Consider the following 23,751-nt stretch of genomic DNA (forward strand, 5'->3'; position numbering starts at 1 on the left):
ATATAAAGTTTTATTTATAAATTATTTTTCGTTTATAAATAACTTTTCGTTAAGAACACCTATAACAATCACCCCGATGAAACTAGCATGCGGGGAATTTGGAAGAGAAATTGATCCGTATGGGATGTATCTTAGGCCAATCTCAATGGATAGTTTTATGGTATAGTTACCAAGACGGTAAACTAGTTAACCAAGCCAGATGAGTTTTATGGGCATGAAACTCCTCTCTCATCTCATGAAACTCCTCATTTAATGACTCTGTCAAATTAGCAATTTTACTGATGTGACACTCTATTTAATGTGTATGAAACATACTGACCTAATAAAGTGGAGTACATGTACTAATAGGAGATATTTGGACTTTTCCAAAAATGAAAAATCAAAGAAAACAGAGTGAGATCACGAGAGTGAAAGAAAGGAAGGGGGAAAAAAGAATAAAAAGAAAGGGAGGAGTGGCGTGAATCGGCTCCCTCCCGCTCCACCACCGGCGCTGGCCGCCTCCGCCTCAGCGTCGGCGCATAAATAGAAAAGAAAAGAGGAGATTCCTCCTCTGCTTTCGCTGTCGTCTCTGGCAGGCAGGCAGGCCCCCAAACTCTGCCTACTTCCCACGCCAATTCTTGTAGCTTCGCCATGGCCGCCGCCGCTCTGCGCGACCAGCTCACCGCCCTCCTCTCCTCCATGTTCACCCAGGTTTGCTTCGATCCCCCTCCCTCATCTCTTCTACTGGGTTTTGTACGCAGATACGCTGTTTCTTGGTTTTGGTTTCCGTTCTAAAGATTCTAGTCGCCTGCTTGCTCTTGCTGCTCCCGCGCGATCTAGGGTTTGGTGGACGAGCAGTTCCAGCAGCTGCAGATGCTTCAGGACGAGGGGGGCACGCCGGGATTCGTCTCCGAGGTCGTCACCCTCTTCTGCGACGACGCCGATCGGATCATCAACGAGATCGCTTCCCTGCTGTGCGTCTTGCATTGCTCTTCTCTAATTCTCGCTCCATCTCATGTATTCATGTGACTGTATGCCCCCCTCTTGCCATGGCTTCGTTGGTTTCAATTTTCCATTTTTACATGGCTACAGAGAGCAACCCGTCGTCAACTTCGATAAAGTGGACGCCTACGTTCATCAGCTCAAAGGCAGCAGCGCCAGGTAATCACCCACTTCTATTACTACGGCTCCACCATCAGTTTTTCTACACCAGTTGTCTTGTCTATATGCGTTGCATGCCTGCCTGTGGTTTTTGTACCTGATATTTAATTGCAATGAAATTTCAGGAATTCCTGTCTCAGTGCCCCTTTTTTTTTTCATGTTTACATTAGCAGACTATCGATTCTAGTGCAAAAGGTGTTTTTTTTTTGTTTGCAACCATGATGCTATTACTGGTAGAGATGAGTGGTGTTACATGATAGAAAGTAGAAAATCTCTATTGGTCTATGGCATTTCAAGTAAATTTATTTATCCTAGTCATGGTAAAAGATTCAATCTTTCGTTTTGTTATGTCTTTTTAATAGATATTGCAAAAGCAATACCAGTTAGATTTTTCACCCTGTAGCATGTAGGGACTAAAGATGGAACCTCAGGCTCCAACATCAGGGTGTTCATTAGTTGACTTGCCAGGACATTGCTAATTATGTTCTTTTATATAAAATGGAAATTTGCCACTGTAATGCTTGTTTACTTTCTAGAGAGTGTATTGTTGAACATGCTTATTGCCCTGGTATTGTTTTCACTGAATATACTGAGGTTAAAACCCTCTTTATTTTTAATGTTACCACCTTGGAACAGGGCATGTTATACATGCTACTCTAAAACATTCTTCTGATCAAAACAATTTGGTGATGTCTCTGAGTTTTTGTCATGTTTCAGTGTTGGTGCTCAGAAAGTGAAGTTCACTTGCATGCAATTTCGTCAGTTCTGTCAGGACAAAAGTAGAGAAGGGTGAGTATTCTGTACCTTCTTACACATGCCAGCCACACCATAATAATGGTTTGATCTCTATATCGTTTGAACTCTTATGCATGTATTTAGACCTGATAGTCATCCATGTCTTGCATGGAAGTATGGAACTCCTGTATGCTCATATGAACTCTAATATTTTCTGCAACCTGATTTGCTTCCTGCAACCTCATTTATTTGGATGTCGTAGCTCTCAGTTCATTGTCTCCACATGCTAATAATGTATTATCCTCCCCAGCTGATTTACCCTGTCTTGGGTGGCCGTTAGGTGCTAGATTCTAATCGGCTTGACTAACCTAGCATCTTGGGGAGCACTGCATGTAGGCGCCAGACTCCTGTCTACATGCTATATAGCAACACATTTGGAGATGGCCTAATTTTCTAACTAAACTATGTTGCAAATTTGCAATTTCTAATCAGCTTCGTTTCTGTTCTGTTCTCCTAATGTCTTGGCAACTTTAGATAATGTGGCATGTTTGCATAATTTCAGGTGCCTTATGGCATTGGCTGTTGTGAGAAATGACTTCTATGATCTGCGCAACAAGTTTCAGACTATGCTTCAGGTGGTTATCTTATCTCCTCTTATTGGCTTTCTTACAGACAGTCACTAACTGTGAGTACCGCATACGAAGGGTTGATAGTGTATCATATCATATAACTTAAGAATAATCTCCTTGGTTTTGTTCCTGCTACAATTTATTATGACATGATTTGACACCAAGTTATGTTGGAAGTTTCTGGAAACTTTCCTTGATGGGCGAGTGTTTCTTTTTTTTTTTGGGGTTATGCTTGGATAGTTGTATATCATAGTTCCAATCAATCACCGGTGTTTTTCTCTACTCAAATTGAGTCTGAATATCTGGATACCAACCCAAACCTTGGCACTTGATTGATTATTTTGTTATGTTTTGTTCACCAGCTGCTCATTTAGCCTTCTTGTTGAGCACCGTAAAGCTTCTGTTGATGCATGGTTTCTAGTAGATCTTCATTATTGACATAGTGCCTTTTGATGCAGCTGGAGCAGCAAATCCAGGCTTATGATCCCAAACAGCAATAATTGAAGCAAAAGAGTGTAGCTGCATGTGATCTCACATGATAAATGTATCTTTGAAGATGTAGACCATGTTCAATGGGTTTCAGGCTTAGAGTGCGTGTGTATGTGTGCAGAATCAAATCATTTGATTTGAGGCTTCATGCTTCCAACTTTGAGCTCACAACCCTTTAATTGTTAGTAACAAAACTGATCGTCTAGTGTCGATGTACCTGTTACCTGTCTGTGTTCGGTTGGCAGCCACCCTTGCAAACACTGGTTGCCTGGTGACTTATTTAGCTGGCTTCTGGCACTTTCGAAATGGGAAGTGGGTGTGTGATATTGCACCATAATTTATGACCTGAGTTGTGAAGTCTTGCTACTGGGTGGTATACTATAAGTATATAAACAACAATCACCTGTTTAATACCAACAAGCATGGGCTCACTTTTGAAAATTTCATGCTGTTGTGTAGGTCTCTAGTAAAAAGGAAAAAACAAACTACACGGTTGCTTTGTTTAGTCAGTACTCGGTGCCTAGTAATGTATTGTGAAAGACAGCAAGGAAGCAATTCGATGCAAACAAAAACCATATTCAAACCAGCACTACAGCTCCTAAGAAATGCTGCTCTTTGTTCCCGTAGCATTGCAACTAAATTATATGTGTGTTTGGAGGCTTTTCACTTCATCTTTATAATATTTGATAGGAATGAAACACACGGAAGTAAACTATACTTGATTGATGCAAAATGGCAGAACAGAGCGTGCGTGGTACGTGCAACCCCTGCGTGATGAGATTTTCATCTCGATAGTCGCTGCAGCTCTCTACCTGTTCTTCGCATTGGTCGTCCACTCGTCCAGATACAGTTAGTTTAATATCCTTTTCACTCTAGTTTTTAAATTATCCGTAGATTCGGATATATTTCTGTGGTATTAAATTAGATTCTGTTGAAAGATGTGTAGATGAAGAATTGAAGATGATGTGTGCGCACCACCGGTATGTTTATTTGTTTCTTCTGAACAATTAATTGGATTAGCCGTGCTTGCATGTCTTTTCAATTTCACACAGCCTGGAAAGTATAGAAGAGGGTTTCAGTTGAGCTGCATCGTGAAAACAGTGTCGGTCCATCTGCTATCCCACATTCAAAATTCTAGGATTCAAATATAAACATATCTAGGATTTAAATTTTATACTATAATATAAATATTTATGCACTGATTTACATGATTTCAATCATTTTAATTATTCCAGATCTAATCAGATGCTTGGAAAGAGAATCTAATCAATTCAAAATTCAAAAATTGACTACTAAGGTGACTAAAAGAAAAGAGAATCTTTTAAAATCTTCTTAGTCTATACTAAACAAACTAGAAATACTTATACTTTGTAATAGAGGTAGTACTTTTGTATGATTATACTTTTATGTGACATGTATGATACTCCATTCGCGTAAAAAATATAAACCATGCATGATATTGGCATGGTCTCGAGTAACATACTTGGGCCATTAATCGATTTCATAATGTATTATCAACAACTACAAAATAACATCATGAAAATAATTTTAAATACGAATCAAACGATACCACATGTGTGACACTTGTAAGATCATAAGCATGATTAATATTTTCTGATGAACAATTGGCTTGCCATTTGGTTTATAAATTGAATTTGGTTTGGAAACAATTAAGGTGTTGGTGCGAGTGTGTGTAACTAATGTGAGTCAGGTTGCGATATCTGTGCTCGGAAACGGTTGGTTTGTCTCTAGTTGTGCAGGTGACTTGAAGTCAATATCGGTCAATAGCGGTGGGATCGTGACTAGGCTCAGGGAGGAGCTGAGGTCCGGACGATCGAGGATGCCAGGTGACGATATTGAATACGAGTTGGCACATGGTGGAGCAACACCGTGTGGGATGGAATCGTAACGGGCTTCACATGTTGTATGTGTAAGCGTCGAAAAAATCGGGAAGTAAATCGGATCAAAACTGGATGAGAAAAGAAAAGGAATTTGCTACAGGTTCGGACACTGCAGCAGCGTCGTTACTGTAGCGCGCGGCACTGTAGCAACCGGATCGGATTACTGTAGCGGACCCGGATTACTGTAGCGCGGCGGGTACTGTAGCAGTCGGACTACTGTAGCACGCCTGATTTTGGCATGTTGGATTTAATTAGGAAAACTAAGAGATGAGCCATATTAGTATAAGGAGTCCTACTACTATTTGGTGATAGACTTTTCGATATAAATAGAGACCGAGGGGTATGCCCCCGGTGTGCTTTTGTGAGACTTAGTTGTTGATTCTAGATCGACGATTTTGATAGGAGTGCTGTTGGTGCACTTTGTAAATACCAGTTGATGCAATAAAGTCAAGATCATTCAATCTACGTTTTCGACTTTCATCTACTGGTGATTTTTTGGATTCCGACGATCCGATCGACGTCATAGGAGTGGCGCGATTCGATGATCTGCTCAACGGCACATGAGCGGCACGATCAAGGTAGCAGCGACACAGGAGCGACGTGATTAAGGTAGCAAGTCTTCGTCAATTTCTTCGACAGAGGTAATCCTTTATTCCGCGAAAGATTTTTGGGTTTTGTTTTTCCCTACCATTCACCCCCCCTCTGGTAGGTTTGTTTGATCTTATTCGATCCTACAACACTAAAGATATATATTGATAGTATGATAATTAGTGAAATGTATGAATGCTAGCTTTGCGGTACCTTATGTTTTTATACCGAGGATAAGATAATTGTTGGCCAAACCCCTACGTATTATGTTTATTTTATACAGAGGGAGTGCTAATTGCTACTTGGGCTAGTTTGGACGATGAAGCCGTGCATTGGAGTAATTAGCATCTGTCTGTAGCCTGTAACTGTATGTAATATTGTCAGAAAGCAAGCAACTGGAATGGTAGCAGCAAGTTGAGAGCTCTCTCCTTCAGCAGAGCTGTGTTTTGCAATGCAGAGCCGTAGGGACCGTATCTATTAAAACTGTGCCGCCTATGTTGGACGAGTGATGTCTCAACTGACTGACCATGCATCTAACTGGATCTCAATCCCCAATACTACATTACATTGATGACTGAAGCGCCACATGCATGCTAGCAGACTGAATTGGTTGGTTGGTGCAACATTTACTGATATGATATGATGATTCTCCATATATGTGCTCCAGATGAGGATAAAAAAGACATGGATTCCACCTAAATCTACATCTACTCCTCCTCCCAGGTCTTTGAAGTCGAGCAATTTCCTGCTAAAATCTTGTTTGGTGTCATGATGGTACTGAACAAATTGACATCTCATTATTCATGAGCTTCACTTGCATCGCACTTCATGTTCAAGAGAAATTGGGAGCACATGCTTCCCCTCTTCTCTGTCCATTTGACCATCTGACTGGCACACAAGTGAGTTTATCACACCAAAGAGATGGGCACTTTTCGTGTCTAGTGCTAAGTGTGATGGCTCTTGTATTCTCCTTGGACTAGGACTACTGTACATTTTCAGGCATTTGCCGATTTGCAGCCCGGATGTTCAGACAGATCAATGTCAGTCTTGAGAATAATAGAGAATGATTATGGCAGAGCTGAAGAAAGAACAGCAACCAAGGTATACTTAATTACTCAAAATTAAGTCGAATTAAGTTGGTCCCAAGGGACCAGCTTGCTGCGAACAGTTGCATCGCTCATTGATTTCTTTCACGATCTGTATGCACTTCAAACTACTACTACTACAGTAGTAGCTAATACCTTCTGTAGATTACTCCCACGCAGCTGTGTTCACTCGGTACATAATAACACAAGAGCTTTCTTGCCGTGATGTATTTTCCTTTCTGAAAACTTTAGCTACTACTTGTTGACCTACTTGCGGATAGCAATATTAGTAGAGAAAATGTTTGTATTAGCTCACCAAACTTGTTCAACGCAAAAGTGTTTTTGTTTTGTTGATTAGGATTTTGTTAGGACAAGCGCGTAAAGCTGATAAAATCCTAATACATTATCCAATTGAATTGTAAAATATCGATTATGACATAAAGTATTTCATGAACCATCATGATCAAGGTTGCATGCATCATGCTTGGAATGTCATAACTGACATTACCTGTATTGACAAAGTATTTTTTTTCATTAGAATAACGTCTCAGCTACTGCTAACTACATCTCATGCTCCCTTTCCTTTTTCCTGCTTTCCTTTTCATTTCTGTCTGCACGAAAAATATGCCGTGTAGTACCATTAAATCCTCTCTGTCTTAGGTGACAAAAAGACTCAGATTAGGTGACCATGTGGTGATATATATGTTAGAAAACACAAAAACTTGAATGATTGAGCTAGCGTTAAATTAAATTCGGATTTAATTCTTTCAGATGATGTAATTGATTAGCCGCAACTTCGACTGGTCAGTTCTCACTATCGATCCCCACAAGACGATGGCGATGTGCGTCGATCATTATACTAGATACGTACACATGATACATGCAGGTTCTGTAATATGAATGAAACTGCAGGTTACAGTAAAATTACCTTGTCTGCAATAAGCTAGAGATATGGCTGGAGACTTGGATTCCAGTGATGTCGCCTTGAAAGCGTTGGTTCCCGTTGTTAATTTCGTGCACTCAAGCCAGCCTCCGGAAGAGACTTTGCCCCCACACACATTATATTGTGCCCTAGCTTGCATTCTTGTGTATAAATTAAGAGCCTCTTTTGGTACGGTGCAAACCTAACACACACACACACAAGCACCTTTGCTTCCTCTAGCTCTAGCTTCTCTTGCTCTCTTCTCCTCCCTTGCCCTAGTTTCCTTGCTTCATATATCCATCTCTCTATACTAGCTTCTTGTCACAAACACGGAAATTGATGAGCAATATGGTTGGCACAATGGATGAAGGGAGGATCATTGAATATTTCAAGAACAAGACCGTCCTCATCACTGGATCAACAGGCTTTCTTGGAAAGAGTATGCATGCCAATCATATACATATATGTTCTCTGAATGTCCTGAAAATACTGTTGCTTATGCATTATATATAGTGTTTTATCCGTTGTTCCTGGTTAATTTGCTCTTGTTTTGGTGGGTGCATGCAGTATTGGTGGAGAAGATATTGAGGGTTCAGCCTGATGTCAGGAAGATCTATCTCCCGGTGAGAGCGGTAGACTCAGCGACTGCAAAGCAACGGATGCAGACCGAGGTGTGTCTGTGTGCTTAATTTCTCCGTGTTCTTCTCTCTCTCTCTCCTTTTCTTTTGTGTTTATGCTTTTCTACTCTCTTGATCAGTAACTAAACACTAACAGCATATGCATGGTTCTCTTTTTAATTAGGGTACCCTTTTAATTATATGAGTTCATGATGCAAGGAACCTGAAGCTCTTTTCTAGACCAAGAATATTGCAAGTTGATCTTTTGATTATTATTTTTTTCTAATTCGTGTTGTTCCTTTAATATATTTGTTTGCTGCTTAATTATGCATGTGAGGTATTGGATCATAGGCGAGTAGATTATGACCGCTCCGGCCAGTCACATGCACAATCAATTCATACCTCTAACACATTAGGAACAAAAAAAACCTCAAGTTATTTCTCCTTAGAAGGGCCATCCAACTACGTTGGGGCTATCTTTTCACTTTTCTAGGGGAAAAAGACAAACGACGTATTTGCAAACGAAATGCAATTTATGAATAAAACTTTTATATACGTGTTATTAACGATCTAAAAATAAATGTTAAAAATAAAACTATAACAAAAAAAACTCTAAAATCAACTTTAAATTTAAGGTTAAAAATTTAAATTTTGGCTTACAAGCATAAGCAAAATCGAAAAGCGATGCTCTGTCAGGCAAACAAGAGTGTACTAGGTATTTTGAGTTGGATGTGAACCATGAATTGATTATACACAGTGCGAAGTGAACAGTGCTAACTACTACGTACATATTAGTGACAGAAACTAAAGAATTAATCATCGATCGGTCCCCTACTGCCGCCGGATGTTATTCAGATTAGATCACCTCATCTCATAGTTGCAGTCATGCAGATCCTGAAGTGTAGCCATCAGGATCTAGATGCATATGCATGAATATGACAGACAAATTGAAGTCTCTCCAATTGCACCAAAGAGCGTCGTTTTCTCCTCTAATATAGTATGTCACTTCAGCTCATCAGCAAATAGAAAGGTAGTGTAGTATAGATCCTTATTAGTATGACATATCCAGCCGATTGATGGAAATATATAAGCATGCACTAACCTGAGGTCGTAACAATATAGGCATGCAATGGAAGATGCATTGTTCTGCAGGTTGTTATGAGCGGCAGAGGCATTTGCAGCATGTTAGGTTATTAGGTATATGTTATGTTCGTCTAGGCCGGCCAGGTATGATGAGTAGTTATTGTGAGAGAGCCCAATGGCACTAGGTTTGGTCAGGCGTCAGGTCTCAGCAGTAATTGGCTTTGCATCTTGCAGTGTTCACGACACCACAATTCAATGTGGAGCAGATGCAGCATCTGCAATTCTGCATTCACCATGCATGGCTCGTGGTTGTTGGTGTGCTACCTAGGAACACAATCCAGAAATGTACCAGTATATATGCACGCTGGAGCTAAGGCTAGTACTAAACAAAAGCAATTAATTTCAGTGTACTGTAGTCTACAGTTAATTCGATTTGCTGTATTATCTTGATTTCGATAAAACCTCCCTTTATCCAAAAAAAAAAAATCTCTATGATGGATAAGTAAAACTAACTTTATATTGTGGTGAGAAGTAACCGCGGTTCTGCTGCAGCCGTAGTTTTCTGAATGTGGGATGATGCGCAGAGATATATAAAGCATTATGATTATTTTCAGTATGTTTCTGCTACAATTTTTTAGTATTTTCCCCCCATAATATGGATGGGTCAGTAGTCCAGCCCACAGGACAGTACAGTATATAGTTGGTAGATAGATCCTTCAGTGCAATGTTACATAACTGCATTACTGTGGGTTTTGACTACTGTAGTGCAGTTACTCGTTTACTGCATTGTACCAGTCTCACATCCATTTTGTGTCCCAGCTAGCATGCATATATTTGAGACCAAATGAATCCTATAAGATGTCCAATCAAAGGTACTAGCGGATTGAGCAAGGAATTAAGCTGATCTCATAATAGTGCTGCCAGCTATTCCATTCCTTTTATGACACCATTTAACTAAAATAATTCGGCAAGCAAGAGACATGTCTCCTTCAATCTTAAACCTCTTCAAGCAGCTTGGACCATCTGAGCATCAGGAGATATTACCCTATTTGCATGCCTCTCTATTTAATTTGGATGCTTTTATTGCTTGTGTTACCATGTCCCTGGAGAGTGAGTGAACAAACCTGCTATAGTTAAAATCACTGTAAGAAATGTAGTAATTAGCATAGGCGTCCAAACTGAAATTAAAATTGAGATATGCAGGTGATAGGGAAGGAGCTGTTTGGGCTTCTGAAGGAGCAGCACGGCAAGGGGTTTGAGTCTTTCATCGATGCCAAGGTTGTTCCACTGGCTGCAGACATGATGCATCACAACCTGGGCCTCGAGGACTCCACCCTGCGAGAGATCACCCAGGACCTCAACATCATCGTCAATGGAGCTGCCACTACCAACTTCTACGAAAGGTTATCGATTTTTCAGAGATCGATGAACACTCGGGTGATGGATCATCGATCAACGTCTCAACTTTTTACGATTGATTTTTCAGGTACGACGTGTCTCTGGATGTGAACGTGATGGGGGTGAAGTACCTGTGCCAGCTTGCCAAGAAGTGCGCCAAATTGGAGGTGTTCCTGCATGTCTCCACAGGTATGTCTGAAAGAGAGAAAAAAGATGTAATCTTTGATTGAATGGCGGCAATGGCTGATGATGCTGATGCATGTATGTGATCAGCTTACGTGTGTGGCGAGAAGCAAGGGGTGGTGAAGGAGAGGGCATTCAGGGTGGGCGAGACGCTTCGGGAGGGGACGCAGCTGGACATCGAGGAGGAGGTGCGGCTGGTGGCCGAGCAGAAGCAGCGGCTGGAGGAGGCCGGCGACGTCAAGGCGGAGAGGAAGGCGATGAAGGAGCTCGGGCTGGAGAGGGCGCGCCACTTCGGCTGGCCCAACACGTACGTCTTCAGCAAGGCCATGGGGGAGATGATGCTGCAGGAGCAGCTGGTGGGCCGCGGGAGCGGCATCGCCGTGGTGATCGCGCGCCCCAGCATCATCACCAGCGTCCACCGCGACCCGCTGCCCGGGTGGATCGAGGGCACCCGCACCATCGACGCCATCATCATCGGCTACGCCAAGCAGAGCCTCTCCTGCTTCCTCGCCGACCTCGACCTCATCATGGACGTGGTGCCCGGCGACCTGGTGGTGAACGCGATGATGGCGGCGATGGCGGCGGCGGCGGAGCCGGAGCTGACGGTGTACCACGTGACGTCGTCGGTGCGGAACCCGGCGGCGTACGCGGTGCTGTACCGGACGGGGTTCCGGTACTTCACGGAGAACCCGCGGGTGGGGAAGGACGGGAGGGTGGTGCGGACGAGGGAGATGCACTTCTTCCGCAGCATCGCGTCGTTCCGGGCGTTCATGGCGGTGGCGTACGCGCTGCCGCTGCAGCTGCTCCGGCTGCTGTCCCTCCTCTGCTTCGGCCTGCTCTTCGCCCGGCGCTACGCGGAGCTGTCCCGCAAGTACGCCTTCGTCATGCACCTCGTCGACCTCTACGGTCCCTTCGCCCTCTTCAAGGCCTGCTTCGACGACCTCAACATGGACACCCTCCGCTCCTCCTTCTCCATGGCTTCCTCGTCTCGTCTCTTCCACATGGACCCCAAGGCCATCGACTGGGACGACTACTTCTACAGGATCCACATCCCCGGCGTCATCAAGTACGTCCTCAAAAAGTGATCCCATTCCCGACGACGACCACCACCACTATCATCTTCTTCTTCATCGCTGTGTCAATTAATTAAGCTACTCGACTCGACTGGACTGGACTATCCATTACACAAATCGAATCAATTGTTAATGCATCGATCATGCTTTCTTTTTTAAGTACCGTATCTCTTTTCGATTAATTCTATAATTATTATTCAGATTGAGATTGAGATTGAGATTGAGATTGCTCCCCTTTTCCTTCCTTCCTTGTATACATATACATACATATATACTAAAATACAGGCCATATATTGTCGATTCATTGTGGTTATTGTCCGTGGAGTTGGGCTGCGGCGTGATGTGGTCCACACAAACATGGGCCGGAATATATAGAAGCCCAGGCCGTGCGCGCGTCGCGTGTGCCTCTCCCGTCCCGCTAAACGAAACGAATCTCCGCCTGACTGATCCTTTCGCCGCCCACAGTATCCGTCTTCTCTAATAATGTTTGCGGTTCAATTCACCAATTCTGAACATGATTCGGTTCATTTCACGATGGATAGATGCCCGTTCTTTAAGCATTTTGGGATTAACTCTCCTCAATTTCACTTACAACGTTTTTCAAAATGCTACACAGCATATTTCATCAAAACTCTATATAAACAATGCTTTCAAAAATTAAATTAATGCATTTCTAAAATTTCTAATAATTAACTCTTAAAATAGGTATGTATGTACTAACCATACTTCTTGTTTTACACGCGGCTCATCTGCTTATCTAAAACTCACTTTACAACGGGCCTTAGAAAGAACAAACAAACCGATTCCAATTAATTTGCTTTTCTTCCTCCACCATTCTGCCTTCATTCCGATGCTGAGAGCATGCAACCACTCTGCCAGTACACTTGATTCAAAAAGCTGACAAGTAAAATTCAGAAGAAAAAAAAATTGAATTCAATCTGTAGTTGTAGCAGCAGCAATAGTGTATACTAGGACTGGCTGACACAAAACCAGACACAGCAAGTTTACAACTGCCTGCTGCTGCTGCAGTAATTCGGTAAAATTCAAATGAATCGAACCGGCACGAATCTCAGAGCAGGCAATCGAAGAGACAAAAAAAGGGGCTGAAATCTGGGCCGCTGCCTCTTCTCCTCCTTGCCACTTTTGGTTTCAGTTATATTTTTTCTTTTTGAGATTTTTTATTTCAATTTTGTTTCAGTTTCATTTTGAGTTTCGATTTGGATTTGGATTTGGTTTTTCTCTCACGAACACGAGCGGAGTTCATCGCCGTGTTCTTCGCTCCGCCGCCACGGCCGGATCGGTCCACCGCCCACCCCCCGCAAATCCCACCGCCCCCTCCCTCTCGAACCTTCCTCCGCCTGCCACGACCCGTCCCGGGGCGGCCTAGGGTTCCCGCGTGCACGCGCGCGATTTCTAGGGTTTTGGGGTCCTGCTCGGGGCATGGGCCCTGCGGTTCGGCGGCACTGACGAGCGGCGCCCGCGCCAACTAGAGGAAGGAAGGAGATGATTACGGAGAAGCCGAGCTGGATTCGCCACGAGGGCATGCAGATCTTCTCCATCGATATCCAGCCGGGCGGCGTCCGCTTCGCCACCGGTGGCGGCGACCAGAAGGTGACCCTGCGATTTTTTTTTTTTACTCTATTCAACTGTAAAATTTCGCTTGTTACTGTCAAGCTTGCTTTTTTTTTTTCTGTGATAAAATTAACCTTGCCAGAGTTGACCTGCACAGGGAATTTTGGCTGCAACATTACATTTTCCGTCTATCAGGGATATAGCAGCTCATTATATTCATCATTGTGTTAGATGCAGTTCTTTGCATCAGTGCTGCAGACCTGCAGTGGTTTTAGCGTCTGGGATCGTCAGTGTGGACGCTGAGCCATCACTGAGGAACCCACTGCCTGCTATTTACTAATATCCCCTTCTTTTCTGTTCTCGAAACAGATTCGCATATGGAGCATGAAATCAGTAGCCAAGGACAATGACAGTGAAGATTCCAGCCAAAGGTTGCTGGCTACGATTCGAGACCATTTTGGATCAGTAAACTGTGTGAGATGGGCCAAGCATGGCCGCTATCTTGCTTCGGGTTCGGACGATCAGGTTATCCAAATTCATGAAAGGAAAGCTGGCACTGGGGCATCTGAATTTGGGAGTGGAGAACCTCCGGATGTAGAAAACTGGAAGGTTGTTATGACTTTAAGAGGACATACTGCCGATGTGGTAATTACCTGCCATAATTTCAGCAATGCTTTGTTTGTCCTTTTTTTTTTTGTAAACTTGATTACATTTTAATCTGTTACCTTTAACTTTGATCTTTTACGAAAACCTTCATGACCGATATTGATTCATTATTGAACACGCTTATTTTTCTTATGCCTAAAGTAGGTTGACCTTAATTGGTCCCCTGATGACTCAACATTGGCTAGCGGCAGTTTGGATAATACCGTTCACATCTGGAGCATGGCCAATGGCATATGCACTGCTGTCTTGCGTGGCCATTCCAGCTTAGTTAAAGGCGTTACATGGGATCCTATCGGTTCTTTCATCGCAAGCCAATCAGATGATAAGAGTGTTATCATATGGCGTACAAGTGACTGGAGTCTTGCTCACAGGACAGAAGGCCATTGGTCAAAATCAGTATGTCTTTTTTTTGTTATATTGTTGTGTATTGGGACTTGGTAGTAACTTCTTGTGTGTTTCTTTGGTTCACATGTCTTGTTTACAGAAGCGTTCTTTCTGAAAAGTTCTTTTGTGTGTGCTTGCAGCTTGGCTCAACATTTTTCAGGCGACTTGCCTGGTCACCCTGTGGCCACTTCATAACCACAACTCATGGTTTTCAGAAACCTAGGCACTCGGCCCCTGTGCTTGAACGGGGCGAATGGTCAGCAACCTTTGATTTTCTGGGGCATAACGCACCTGTCGTAGTTGTTAAGTTTAACCACTCAATGTTCCGTAAGCATTTATCTACTGGCCAAGACATAAAGGTGGCACCAGCTGGATGGGCCAATGGAGCATCAAAAGCATCATCTAAAGAACATCAACCATATAATGTTATTGCTATTGGGAGTCAGGACCGAACTATTACTGTTTGGACGACAGCGAGTGCCCGACCATTGTTTGTCGCTAAGCATTTCTTCACTCAAAGTGTGGTTGATTTATCTTGGTACGTGGCTTGTTCCATATAACATATTCTTATAATTACATGTGTGTGCAAGCTCAATAGCAACTGCTCTTTTTCCCTGACAGGAGTCCTGATGGTTATTCACTTTTTGCCTGCTCTTTGGATGGATCGGTTGCTACCTTTCACTTTGAAACGAAGGAGCTTGGATACAGGTTAAGTGATGCTGAACTGGATGAATTGAAGAAGAATAGATATGGCGATGTTAGAGGGAGGCAATCGAATCTAGCTGAAAGCCCTGCTCAGTTGCTGCTAGAAGAAGCATCAGCCAAACAATCTGCTAGCAAAAAGGTTTCCAGCGTCCAGCAATTTCAATCACCCCCCAAAATTTCTGCAGATGTACCTAACCCATCTGCAAGTGTCCCAAATCAGAAAGCATCTGAAGCTTTACCTGAAGAAGAGAAGAAAACAGCAGGTTCCACTGCTGATGACATAAATAAAGCTCCTCGATTATCTAGTCCAGTGAAACAAAGAGAATACCGGCGTCCTGATGGTCGGAAAAGGATTATTCCAGAGGCTGTTGGATTTCCTTCCAACCAGGACATATCCAGCCGTTCTCAGAATCAAGTTGTGGATTTTTCATCCCTGGATCAGCGAATGGTCATTGGAGAGAATGGAGCAAGACCATCTTATGGTACTAGCGGTAACTGTAATAATTGTGGAGTGAGGGAACGCTCTGGCATCACAGCAAGAACTAACATTAGTGAGAGTCTTGTTATCCAAAAAGCTTCAGCTGGTGCTGGCAATGATGGAAGGTTGAGCATAGAACAGACTGGGTCTGTAGCTCCAGGCTCATCGGCCTCTTGCTCTTCACTTTCCATCCATGTATTTGATAAGAAAGACACTGAAGATTCTTTACCGGTCTGCCTTGAGGCAAAGCCTGTAGAGCGTTCTGCAGGAGACATGATTGGGCTCGGTGGTGCTTTGTCAACAAAAGAAACTGAAGTTACATGTACAAGAGGAACGGAAACTCTCTGGTCAGATCGCATCTCCGCCAAGGTGACTGTCTTGGCCGGTAATGCAAATTTTTGGGCAGTTGGCTGTGAAGATGGTTGTCTGCAGGTATGTAATGCACCCTAGTGGAATTTCTTGTAGATTTATTTCGTGTTTCAGTTTGGAATAGTTACAGAATTTCTGAATTATTGCTGGAATAGGCTTTTTCTGTGCATTCATTTTTCTGTCAATCTTGTAGCCTGAACACTCCAAATCAACTGTTCTTATAATTCAGGTTTACACAAAATGTGGAAGGCGAGCAATGCCAGCGATGATGATGGGATCATCAGCTGTTTTTATAGACTGCGACGAGTGCTGGAAATTGCTTCTTGTAACAAGGAGGGGCTTGATGTACATATGGGACCTCTATACCAGGACTTGCATTTTGCATGATTCGTTGGCTTCTTTGGTAACATCTCCAGATGAGGCAGCAGGAAAAGATACCGGTAAATATTTTCTCTGGAGTGTTCAGTTCTAATGCATCACCTATGCATGTTTGCCAAAATGGTTTGTTCTGGCATGTTGATCTAGCTTTGTTATATGACAGGTACAGTAAAGGTTATATCTGCTAAACTATCAAGATGTGGTTCGCCCTTAGTTGTGCTTGCCAGTCGTCATGCTTTTCTTTATGACACGGGCCTGAAATGCTGGCTAAGGATAGCTGATGATTGTTTTCCGGCATCAAATTTTGCTAGCTCATTTAGTTCTACTCAAGGCGGAGAGCTAGGCAAGTTGCAGATTGATATAGGAAAATTCATGGCTAGAAAGCCTATTTGGAGCAGGTTTGCATAATCCCATGGTTGCTGTTGTATTACGAACGCTTGAAACTAGTACCGTGACATGCTAGTGCGCTAGTACATATCAGAATTTGCTCTAGATATATAATTGTTTGACTGTTTGCACAACAGGGTTACAGATGATGGGGTGCAGACACGCTCCCATTTGGAGACCCAGCTGGCAGCTTCATTGGCTTTGAAGTCTCCACAGGAATATCGCCAGTGCCTCTTATCGTACATAAGGTTTTTGGCAAGGTTAGTTTGTGTGTTAATTCGATACAATGGCTACAGAGTCTCCTTTTCTGAGGCTAGCGACATTTCTTTTTTGCAACCACAGATTTTATTTGTTTAGTTGGCTGGGAAAATTATGTGAATCTTTTGTATCTGATGAGAAACAGCCTATGATGCTCTGTTGAGATTCTTATATTTGCTTGTTCCTTGTTTCATTCAGAGAGGCAGATGAATCTCGGCTGCGTGAAGTTTGTGAGAGCTTTCTTGGTCCTCCGATGGGCATGGTTGATGCTGCATCATCTGCTGATTTGAAAAATCCATCATGGGATCCTGATGTTCTTGTAAGTCTCTTTGTCTGTCAGATGGCCTGATAATTCTGTGCTTTCTTGAACATGGAAGTTTCTTGTTCCACTTCAGCCTGTGAACTTAAGTATGGCGAATCTGCAGGGAATGAAGAAACACAAACTACTAAGGGAAGATATACTCCCTTCCATGGCGACGAACCGCAAGGTCCAACGGCTGCTGAACGAATTTATGGACCTCCTTTCGGAGTACGAAGCTGCGGAGACAAACGTTGAGCAAATGGATGTCACACCAGCCGCAACAGAAGCCAATGATGCCTCGTAGCAGTTTGGCTGGCGTGATGGCCCAATTTGGATTTCTGGGGAATTTTTACTGACCCTACCTGGGTAAGCGTAGGACAATTAAGTGCATACAGCATAGCATCTTCTGTTTTGAGAATTGCCCATGGCTGATTTATGTAGCTGGTAGCCTGTGTTCTTCTTAATAGCAAGGGTGGGTGTCCTCGGCCAAACATTATAACCCGTTAGTTTGTAACGCGAGTGTAACAGTAGAAAGAAAGCGAGGCCACCTGGCCCTGGGTGATGATTGTGTAACAGTAAATCTTTAGAAGGTCAGATTAATTAACTTATGTCCTCTCTTTTTTCCCTCTCACAATTTTGGGTTCCAAAGGCAACGTTTTGTTTTCGAGAGCTCTTTGATTTGGTTAAAATATTCTGGCGTCAGTAATTGTGTTTTGTAGCTGCCACAAATCATCCAACAAACAAGGGTACATTAACTAAACAGGCATAAAAAAAAGAGAGAGAGAGAGAGAAGAAATTGTTGAAGAAGAGGCAATGATGGTGGGTGGGTTGGTCAGGTGGAGAGGAAGCGGTGGATGGCCGGCGTGAAGGCGTCGGCGACGGCGGCCCAGGCGGCCTGCGTGGGGTGGACGTCGTCCCAGTAGAAGTGGCGGTCCGGGTCGTCGCACACCGTGTACTGCTTGTTGCCGGCGTCGTCGAGCTGGCCGCAATGGCCGTCCGCCTTGAGCGTCTCGCAGCAGGGGCGCAGCCGCACCGGGAACCTGGCCGAGTCGATGAAGGTGAGGAAGGGGGTGTGGAGGTCGAGGAGGAGGAAGGTGCTGTTGGTCGGGTCGAGGGCGTCGAGGACGGAGCGGAGCGCGGCGTTGTGCTGGTCGGAGCCGGCGTTGGCCAGCGGGTCGCAGCCGGAGTAGTTGAGCGGCCGCGTGAAGTAGGGCGTGCACCCCATCGGGTGGAGGTTCGTCACCACCACCTTTCTCATCCCGACGTCGTCGCGCAGCCGCCGGAGCTGCTCCTTCAGCCCCGCCACCACCGTCGGGATGTACGCGATCGCCGCCTCCTGTATTTTTTTTATTTTTTTAATTAATAATATAGTATACTTACTTTGTCAGTCAGCTACGGAATAGTAGCTAGCTTACGCTTGTGCCGTTGTTCTTGTCGACGACGGCGGAGTAATCGTTGCCGGAGACGACGACGAGCGCGACGCCGGCGGGGGCGCTCCCCTGCAGCTGCTTCTGGAACAGGTCGATCTGCGAGCTGATGTTGCGCTGGAAGTAGCCCGTGTCCAGCACGCCGGACCCGCCCACCGCGAAGTTCATGCCGCGCCCCAGCAGCCCGCCGGCCGACCGCCGCCGCAGCTTGTACGCCACCGGCGTCGGGATGCCAACGGCGCTAGCTGCGCCGATATATACACGTATTAGTATTAAATTAACAACTGGGTTTTAATTTTAGGATTAACCGTATACGTATAATAAGTATATATACGCTCCGTATGCTTACACTGGAAAAGGAATGGTTATGGTTAGGTTTCAGGCAGACAGCTGATGAGAATCTTGATTAATTAGTACTACTAACTGCCACATTATCTGACATGATGGATGCACGCGCGCGTGCTGCTTAATTAATTAACTCTGCTGTATATATGCAAGTGAATTAGATTACAAACAAAAAAAGACCAAATGACGTCATATTTACATTGGAAAAATAATTTATGAATAAAAACTTTTTCATATGTGTTTTTAGCGATCTAAAATTTAAACTGAAAAATAAACTATGATAAAAAAACAAAATCAATTCTAAACTTAATGTTAAAATTTAAATTTTGACCCATAAACGTAAGTAAAAGCACAAATATAGTGGTGATGGGTTTAGGGTTTAGTTGCAGAGAAGGAGCTAATAAATTAGTTTATCGGCGTAATCTCATTTAACTTTTAGGTCATCTTCGTTTGCTAAACTATTTAACCATATAAATCGGGGTCACCTGATCTGACGAGATATTGTAGCTCCACACTTGTTTTAGTTGAGAGAAATTATTAATAACAGAATACAGCACATGAGATGTGCTATGCATGGAACATACGCACGACAGTACAGCAGTTGAGAATGAATAGTGCAGCTTTTAGTTTGCCCGCCAATAGGCTGCAACTAAACAAACATGCATGCTTGCTTGCTGTTCAACTTCTTAATTACTCCTAAAATTGTTCATGTGAAAAAGGGAGATCACCTCACACTCACACTCTAATTAATTACTCTAGATAGATGATGTTGTTAAATAGAGAATGCAAATTAAAGGTAAGCAGGATGATCTCTCCAGGAACGGCGGCAGGATGGTTACTGGTATACGGTTGATTGTGATGCATCACCATACAAGCCTGATATACTACTACCAGTTGTTGTTCACTTAGGCCCCTTTGATTCAAAGGAATTTCATAGGAATTTTAGAGGATTTCATTCCTATAGGAATTTTTCTTACAAAGCCCTTTGAATCAAAGGAATGAATCCTATAAAATTCCTATGGAATGCATCTTCCTATATAAGTTTTGGAGGAAATTTAACAAGAGGTTGAACCTCATGGAAAAAATCCTTTGAGTCTATCTCTCTCCTCAAATTAATCAAACGGTCATTCCTGCGTTTTTCTTGTGTTTTGCAATCCTCTGTTTTACACTTTCAGAATCCTATGTTTTTCCTATTCCTCCGTTTTTTCATTCCTGTGATTCAAAGGGGCCATTAATTTCCAACCATTTGTCGGTTTGATTGAGAAAGGTGTTTCGGACGTATGCATCTCTCTCGACCCTAATTATGCTGGTTAATTAGAGCACTAACAGTAGGACATGACGTGCTAATTTGGAGAGTTATATAGGTTAGGTATGAAGAAATACTACTGCTGCTGCTACGACAGACAGTCACACAGGCATGGTCGTCGCTATGCATGTGCTGTCAGTTAAAGTCGGCATGAAAAAACAAAACAAGGAATGATCGAGATGCGAACTGCTAGTCCAGCTTCCAAAAAACAAGCCAATGCAAACATGCATTCTTCATTTTTCTTCTTTTAAATGGAGTAGTTAGTTATTACTATCATGCCTATCACGGTGAGCGATCGATCATGCATGTATGTTTCGATTAGAAATGAAATAATAATAAACTGATGTACGTACAGCTAGAAATGCCTCTGAAAAATAAAATGGAGATGAGTATTATGGTGCAGTTTGTAATTAAAATTAGTTACACACTACACTAGTCTGTATGAAAGGCAGGCAGGCGGTACTAGTACTGGGAAGGGAACTGGTTGCGGCTGGTCGATGTGTAACTTTATTGGACAGTGGAGGTGGAGCTTGCAGTTGCAGCAGCAATGGATCGAGGAATTAAATTCGTTGAGCAGTTAGCTGCCCAACGAACCCGCCATCAATGCAATGCAGCCAGCCAGCTCGCTACAACACCAACAAGGCCCATACAACATGATGCCTTCTAGCTTAATTAGCTAGTGGAGTATATGGGCATTCTGTTGATTGATTTAATTTTCAGAAACCATGAAATAATTTAAGCATCGTACGTCTGTATGTATGCATGAGTATACGTACGAAAGGTAATTTGGTGATGGACGTACAATAATAGTAGTGAATATTGGAGAGTAGAAGAGATGGATGGATATACGTACGTACCGACGAAGTCGGTGAGGACGCGGCCGTCGGAGAAGCGGCCGGTGGGGTGGCGCGGGAAGGTGCGGCCGTAGGGGTCGTACCAGGCGTGCGTCAGCTCCCTCCCCAGGTTCCCCAGGTTGCCTGTGTCCGCGTACGAGTCGCCGAACACCCACAGCTGCTGCTGCCTCTGCCTCTCTCCGGCCACCGGCGACGACGACTCGGCCGCCACCGCCACCACCACCACACCTGCACCGTACCATATTTCACGTCACGTGGTTGGGAGCTGGAGTTTCAGCAGCAGCAGCAGTAAATGAATTTGCAAAAGAAGAGCCGAAAGAGAAACTAATTAACATGCAGGAGCTGAGAGATCGATCGAGTACGCATGCAGTAGCTAGAATGAATTAATATTGAAGCGCGATCTTGAGATGAGCTGAGAAGAAGAGAGATGATGGTGGAAGGAAGGTATAGCTCGAGCAGCTTACACCAGAGGCATAGGAGGAGCTGGACCACAACCGTCATGGTCGTCGCACTAGGCAAACTACTCCGGCGGCGTACTGGCTCCATCATATCGCCGGCCAATTAATCCCTCTCTCACGGTGTGCACTGGGCCACTAGCGTGAGAGATCGATGGAACCGAAGGAGGCGGAGAGGGATCGATTGTGTTGGTGTGGAGGTGTGTGTTAATATAGGCAGGCAAGCAGGCAGGGCTTGGCCGGGACGCCTGGCAATGGCCGGCCGAGACGTCACTATACTCGCGCCGAAGGAAGCTAGCCATCCTCTCTCTCTCTCTCTCTCTCTCTCTCTCTCTCTGTGTGTGTAAAAGTGGCCGGACTGAAAATTCTCTCTTCTAGCTTGCATGATGAACGGTGACAAAATTAGTTTGTAACAATTATTCGATGACGCAAATGGATGGATTAAATATTACAAAGGCAAATTGTTGTTTTAAACAAGTTTTCTAAGTCATACTGATGATGAAGAAAGTTTTTTGTAACAAATGGTACTATTTATGAGCTTAGAAATGTGCTCGTGATAAACCCATATTACTAATCTCCTTTGTTTAGTTCACGAAAATTTTTGGGTTCACATCGTATCGGATGTTTCACCGGATATCGAATAATTACATAGGGTGTTAGAAAACCACAAGACAAAATTTTTAAGCTTAATTAATCCATCATTAGCACATATGAGTTACTAGGTGGTTATGGCTAATCATACACTAATTAGACTTAAAAGGCCTGCCTCATAAATTTCTTTTAAACTGTGCAATTAGTTATTAGTTATTGTTTAAAACTATATTTAATGTTTATATGTGTTAAAAGATTTGATGCGAAAAATTTTTAGAACTAAAGAAGGCCTTAATCAGCTGGATGAGCGAGCGTCTAACAGCCACCAACCCTAGTGGCCCATTCCACTCCACTGTCAGATGGGCGCACCACATTCCAATTAAGCACTGCATTCACGTCGGCCACTCTTGTAGTTTGCGGCTGCATTCATTCGCTTGCTAGCTATATTATACACTGTATTTCTTTTACTTCATATTATTTGATATCTTGTTTCAGAAAATTTATAAAAGATATAGCAATATATTTGCACAAAATAATACTATAAAACATAATGATAGATTTTAAGCAGATTAATTTAGTGTCTTAGATGTTAGTATATTTGTCTATATCTTGATTAAACTTGAGGAGATTTGCCTTAAACAAACCAAACTGAATTGCAAGACCATCGTAGTGGGAGTTTTTATCTTTATAATGACACATAAGCAATATGACATTTAGTTAATGATTGAAATAGTCCAAACAATACATAAGTTTTATTTTGTTGTTTATAAGCTAGCTATACATACCAGAGACAAGTTTTCATCTAGATAAAACATATTTCATCTCTTCCTTCATCAATTCATTGACATATTATAAAACACATCGCCTTAGATAGCATTCCTAACAGCTCATCCAAATTTAATCATTTATATTGTTGTTTAGATGACCATCCAAAATAGATTCTCTATCCATGTTATCATTCCAAAAGAACATCTATATTACATCACCCCCACACACACACACATATATATATATATATATATATATATATATATATATATTATTAATATTTTGCAATCACTCTTCTCATGTTGGAATTGCTCTTTCTACTGCTGAGATTAGAGTGAGGAGAGGTCATTTAAATTTATAGTTTCTCTTTCGAATATGGATGATAATCAAATTTCGGAGGATGAGATGTAGTATCCAATGGAACTATATTATCCCATATTCATATACCCTATTTTCATGATAGAGTATGAGACGAAGTATCTGCTGACAATGTTATTATTTTGTGAGGATAAAACTCCCATTGGAAATGACAATATGATATGGAGAGAGTAGTATGCTAAACCAATCTTGAAAATTACCAAGAGCCATCAATAAACTTAGCTATCTAAAGTCACATATCTCTACATGTGCCTGAAATAATTACCATATCTACGATTCATCGTCA

At 42.9% G+C, this 23,751-nt stretch overlaps 4 protein-coding genes across 4 annotated transcripts; 3 read left to right on the forward strand and 1 right to left on the reverse strand.

Moving 5' to 3' along the window:
• The first annotated feature begins 420 nt into the window (after positions 1-420).
• On the forward strand, positions 421-3,412 carry LOC102705841 (histidine-containing phosphotransfer protein 2). Its single transcript, XM_040527513.1, has 6 exons — positions 421-690; positions 820-953; positions 1,072-1,140; positions 1,858-1,929; positions 2,438-2,510; positions 2,963-3,412. The coding sequence occupies exons 1-6, from the start codon at positions 631-633 to the stop codon at positions 3,002-3,004; spliced, it is 450 nt and encodes a 149-aa protein (XP_040383447.1). The 5' UTR covers positions 421-630; the 3' UTR covers positions 3,005-3,412.
• Positions 3,413-7,679: 4,267 nt separating this feature from the next.
• Positions 7,680-12,125, forward strand: LOC102706126 (putative fatty acyl-CoA reductase 7). Its single transcript, XM_040527852.1, has 5 exons — positions 7,680-7,928; positions 8,057-8,160; positions 10,393-10,592; positions 10,676-10,776; positions 10,861-12,125. Exons 1-5 carry the CDS (start codon positions 7,829-7,831, stop codon positions 11,853-11,855), a joined length of 1,500 nt encoding a protein of 499 aa, XP_040383786.1. The 5' UTR covers positions 7,680-7,828; the 3' UTR covers positions 11,856-12,125.
• A 914-nt stretch (positions 12,126-13,039) lies between these two features.
• On the forward strand, positions 13,040-17,975 carry LOC102706405 (protein HIRA). The gene is made up of 10 exons (XM_006660930.3): positions 13,040-13,454; positions 13,785-14,060; positions 14,226-14,477; positions 14,606-15,003; positions 15,087-16,080; positions 16,247-16,457; positions 16,559-16,793; positions 16,920-17,042; positions 17,239-17,359; positions 17,466-17,975. Exons 1-10 carry the CDS (start codon positions 13,347-13,349, stop codon positions 17,643-17,645), a joined length of 2,898 nt encoding a protein of 965 aa, XP_006660993.2. The 5' UTR covers positions 13,040-13,346; the 3' UTR covers positions 17,646-17,975.
• Positions 17,976-17,982: 7 nt separating this feature from the next.
• On the reverse strand, positions 17,983-21,899 carry LOC102717185 (GDSL esterase/lipase At5g03610-like). Its single transcript, XM_040527434.1, has 4 exons — positions 21,738-21,899; positions 21,277-21,501; positions 18,757-19,013; positions 17,983-18,677 (listed from the first exon to the last, which is right to left on the reverse strand). Exons 1-4 carry the CDS (start codon positions 21,820-21,822, stop codon positions 18,174-18,176), a joined length of 1,071 nt encoding a protein of 356 aa, XP_040383368.1. The 5' UTR covers positions 21,823-21,899; the 3' UTR covers positions 17,983-18,173.
• Between the last annotated feature and the right edge of the window lie 1,852 nt (positions 21,900-23,751).

This window comes from Oryza brachyantha, chromosome 9 (genome assembly GCF_000231095.2).
Source record: "Oryza brachyantha chromosome 9, ObraRS2, whole genome shotgun sequence".
NCBI classification, from domain to species: domain Eukaryota; kingdom Viridiplantae; phylum Streptophyta; class Magnoliopsida; order Poales; family Poaceae; genus Oryza; species Oryza brachyantha.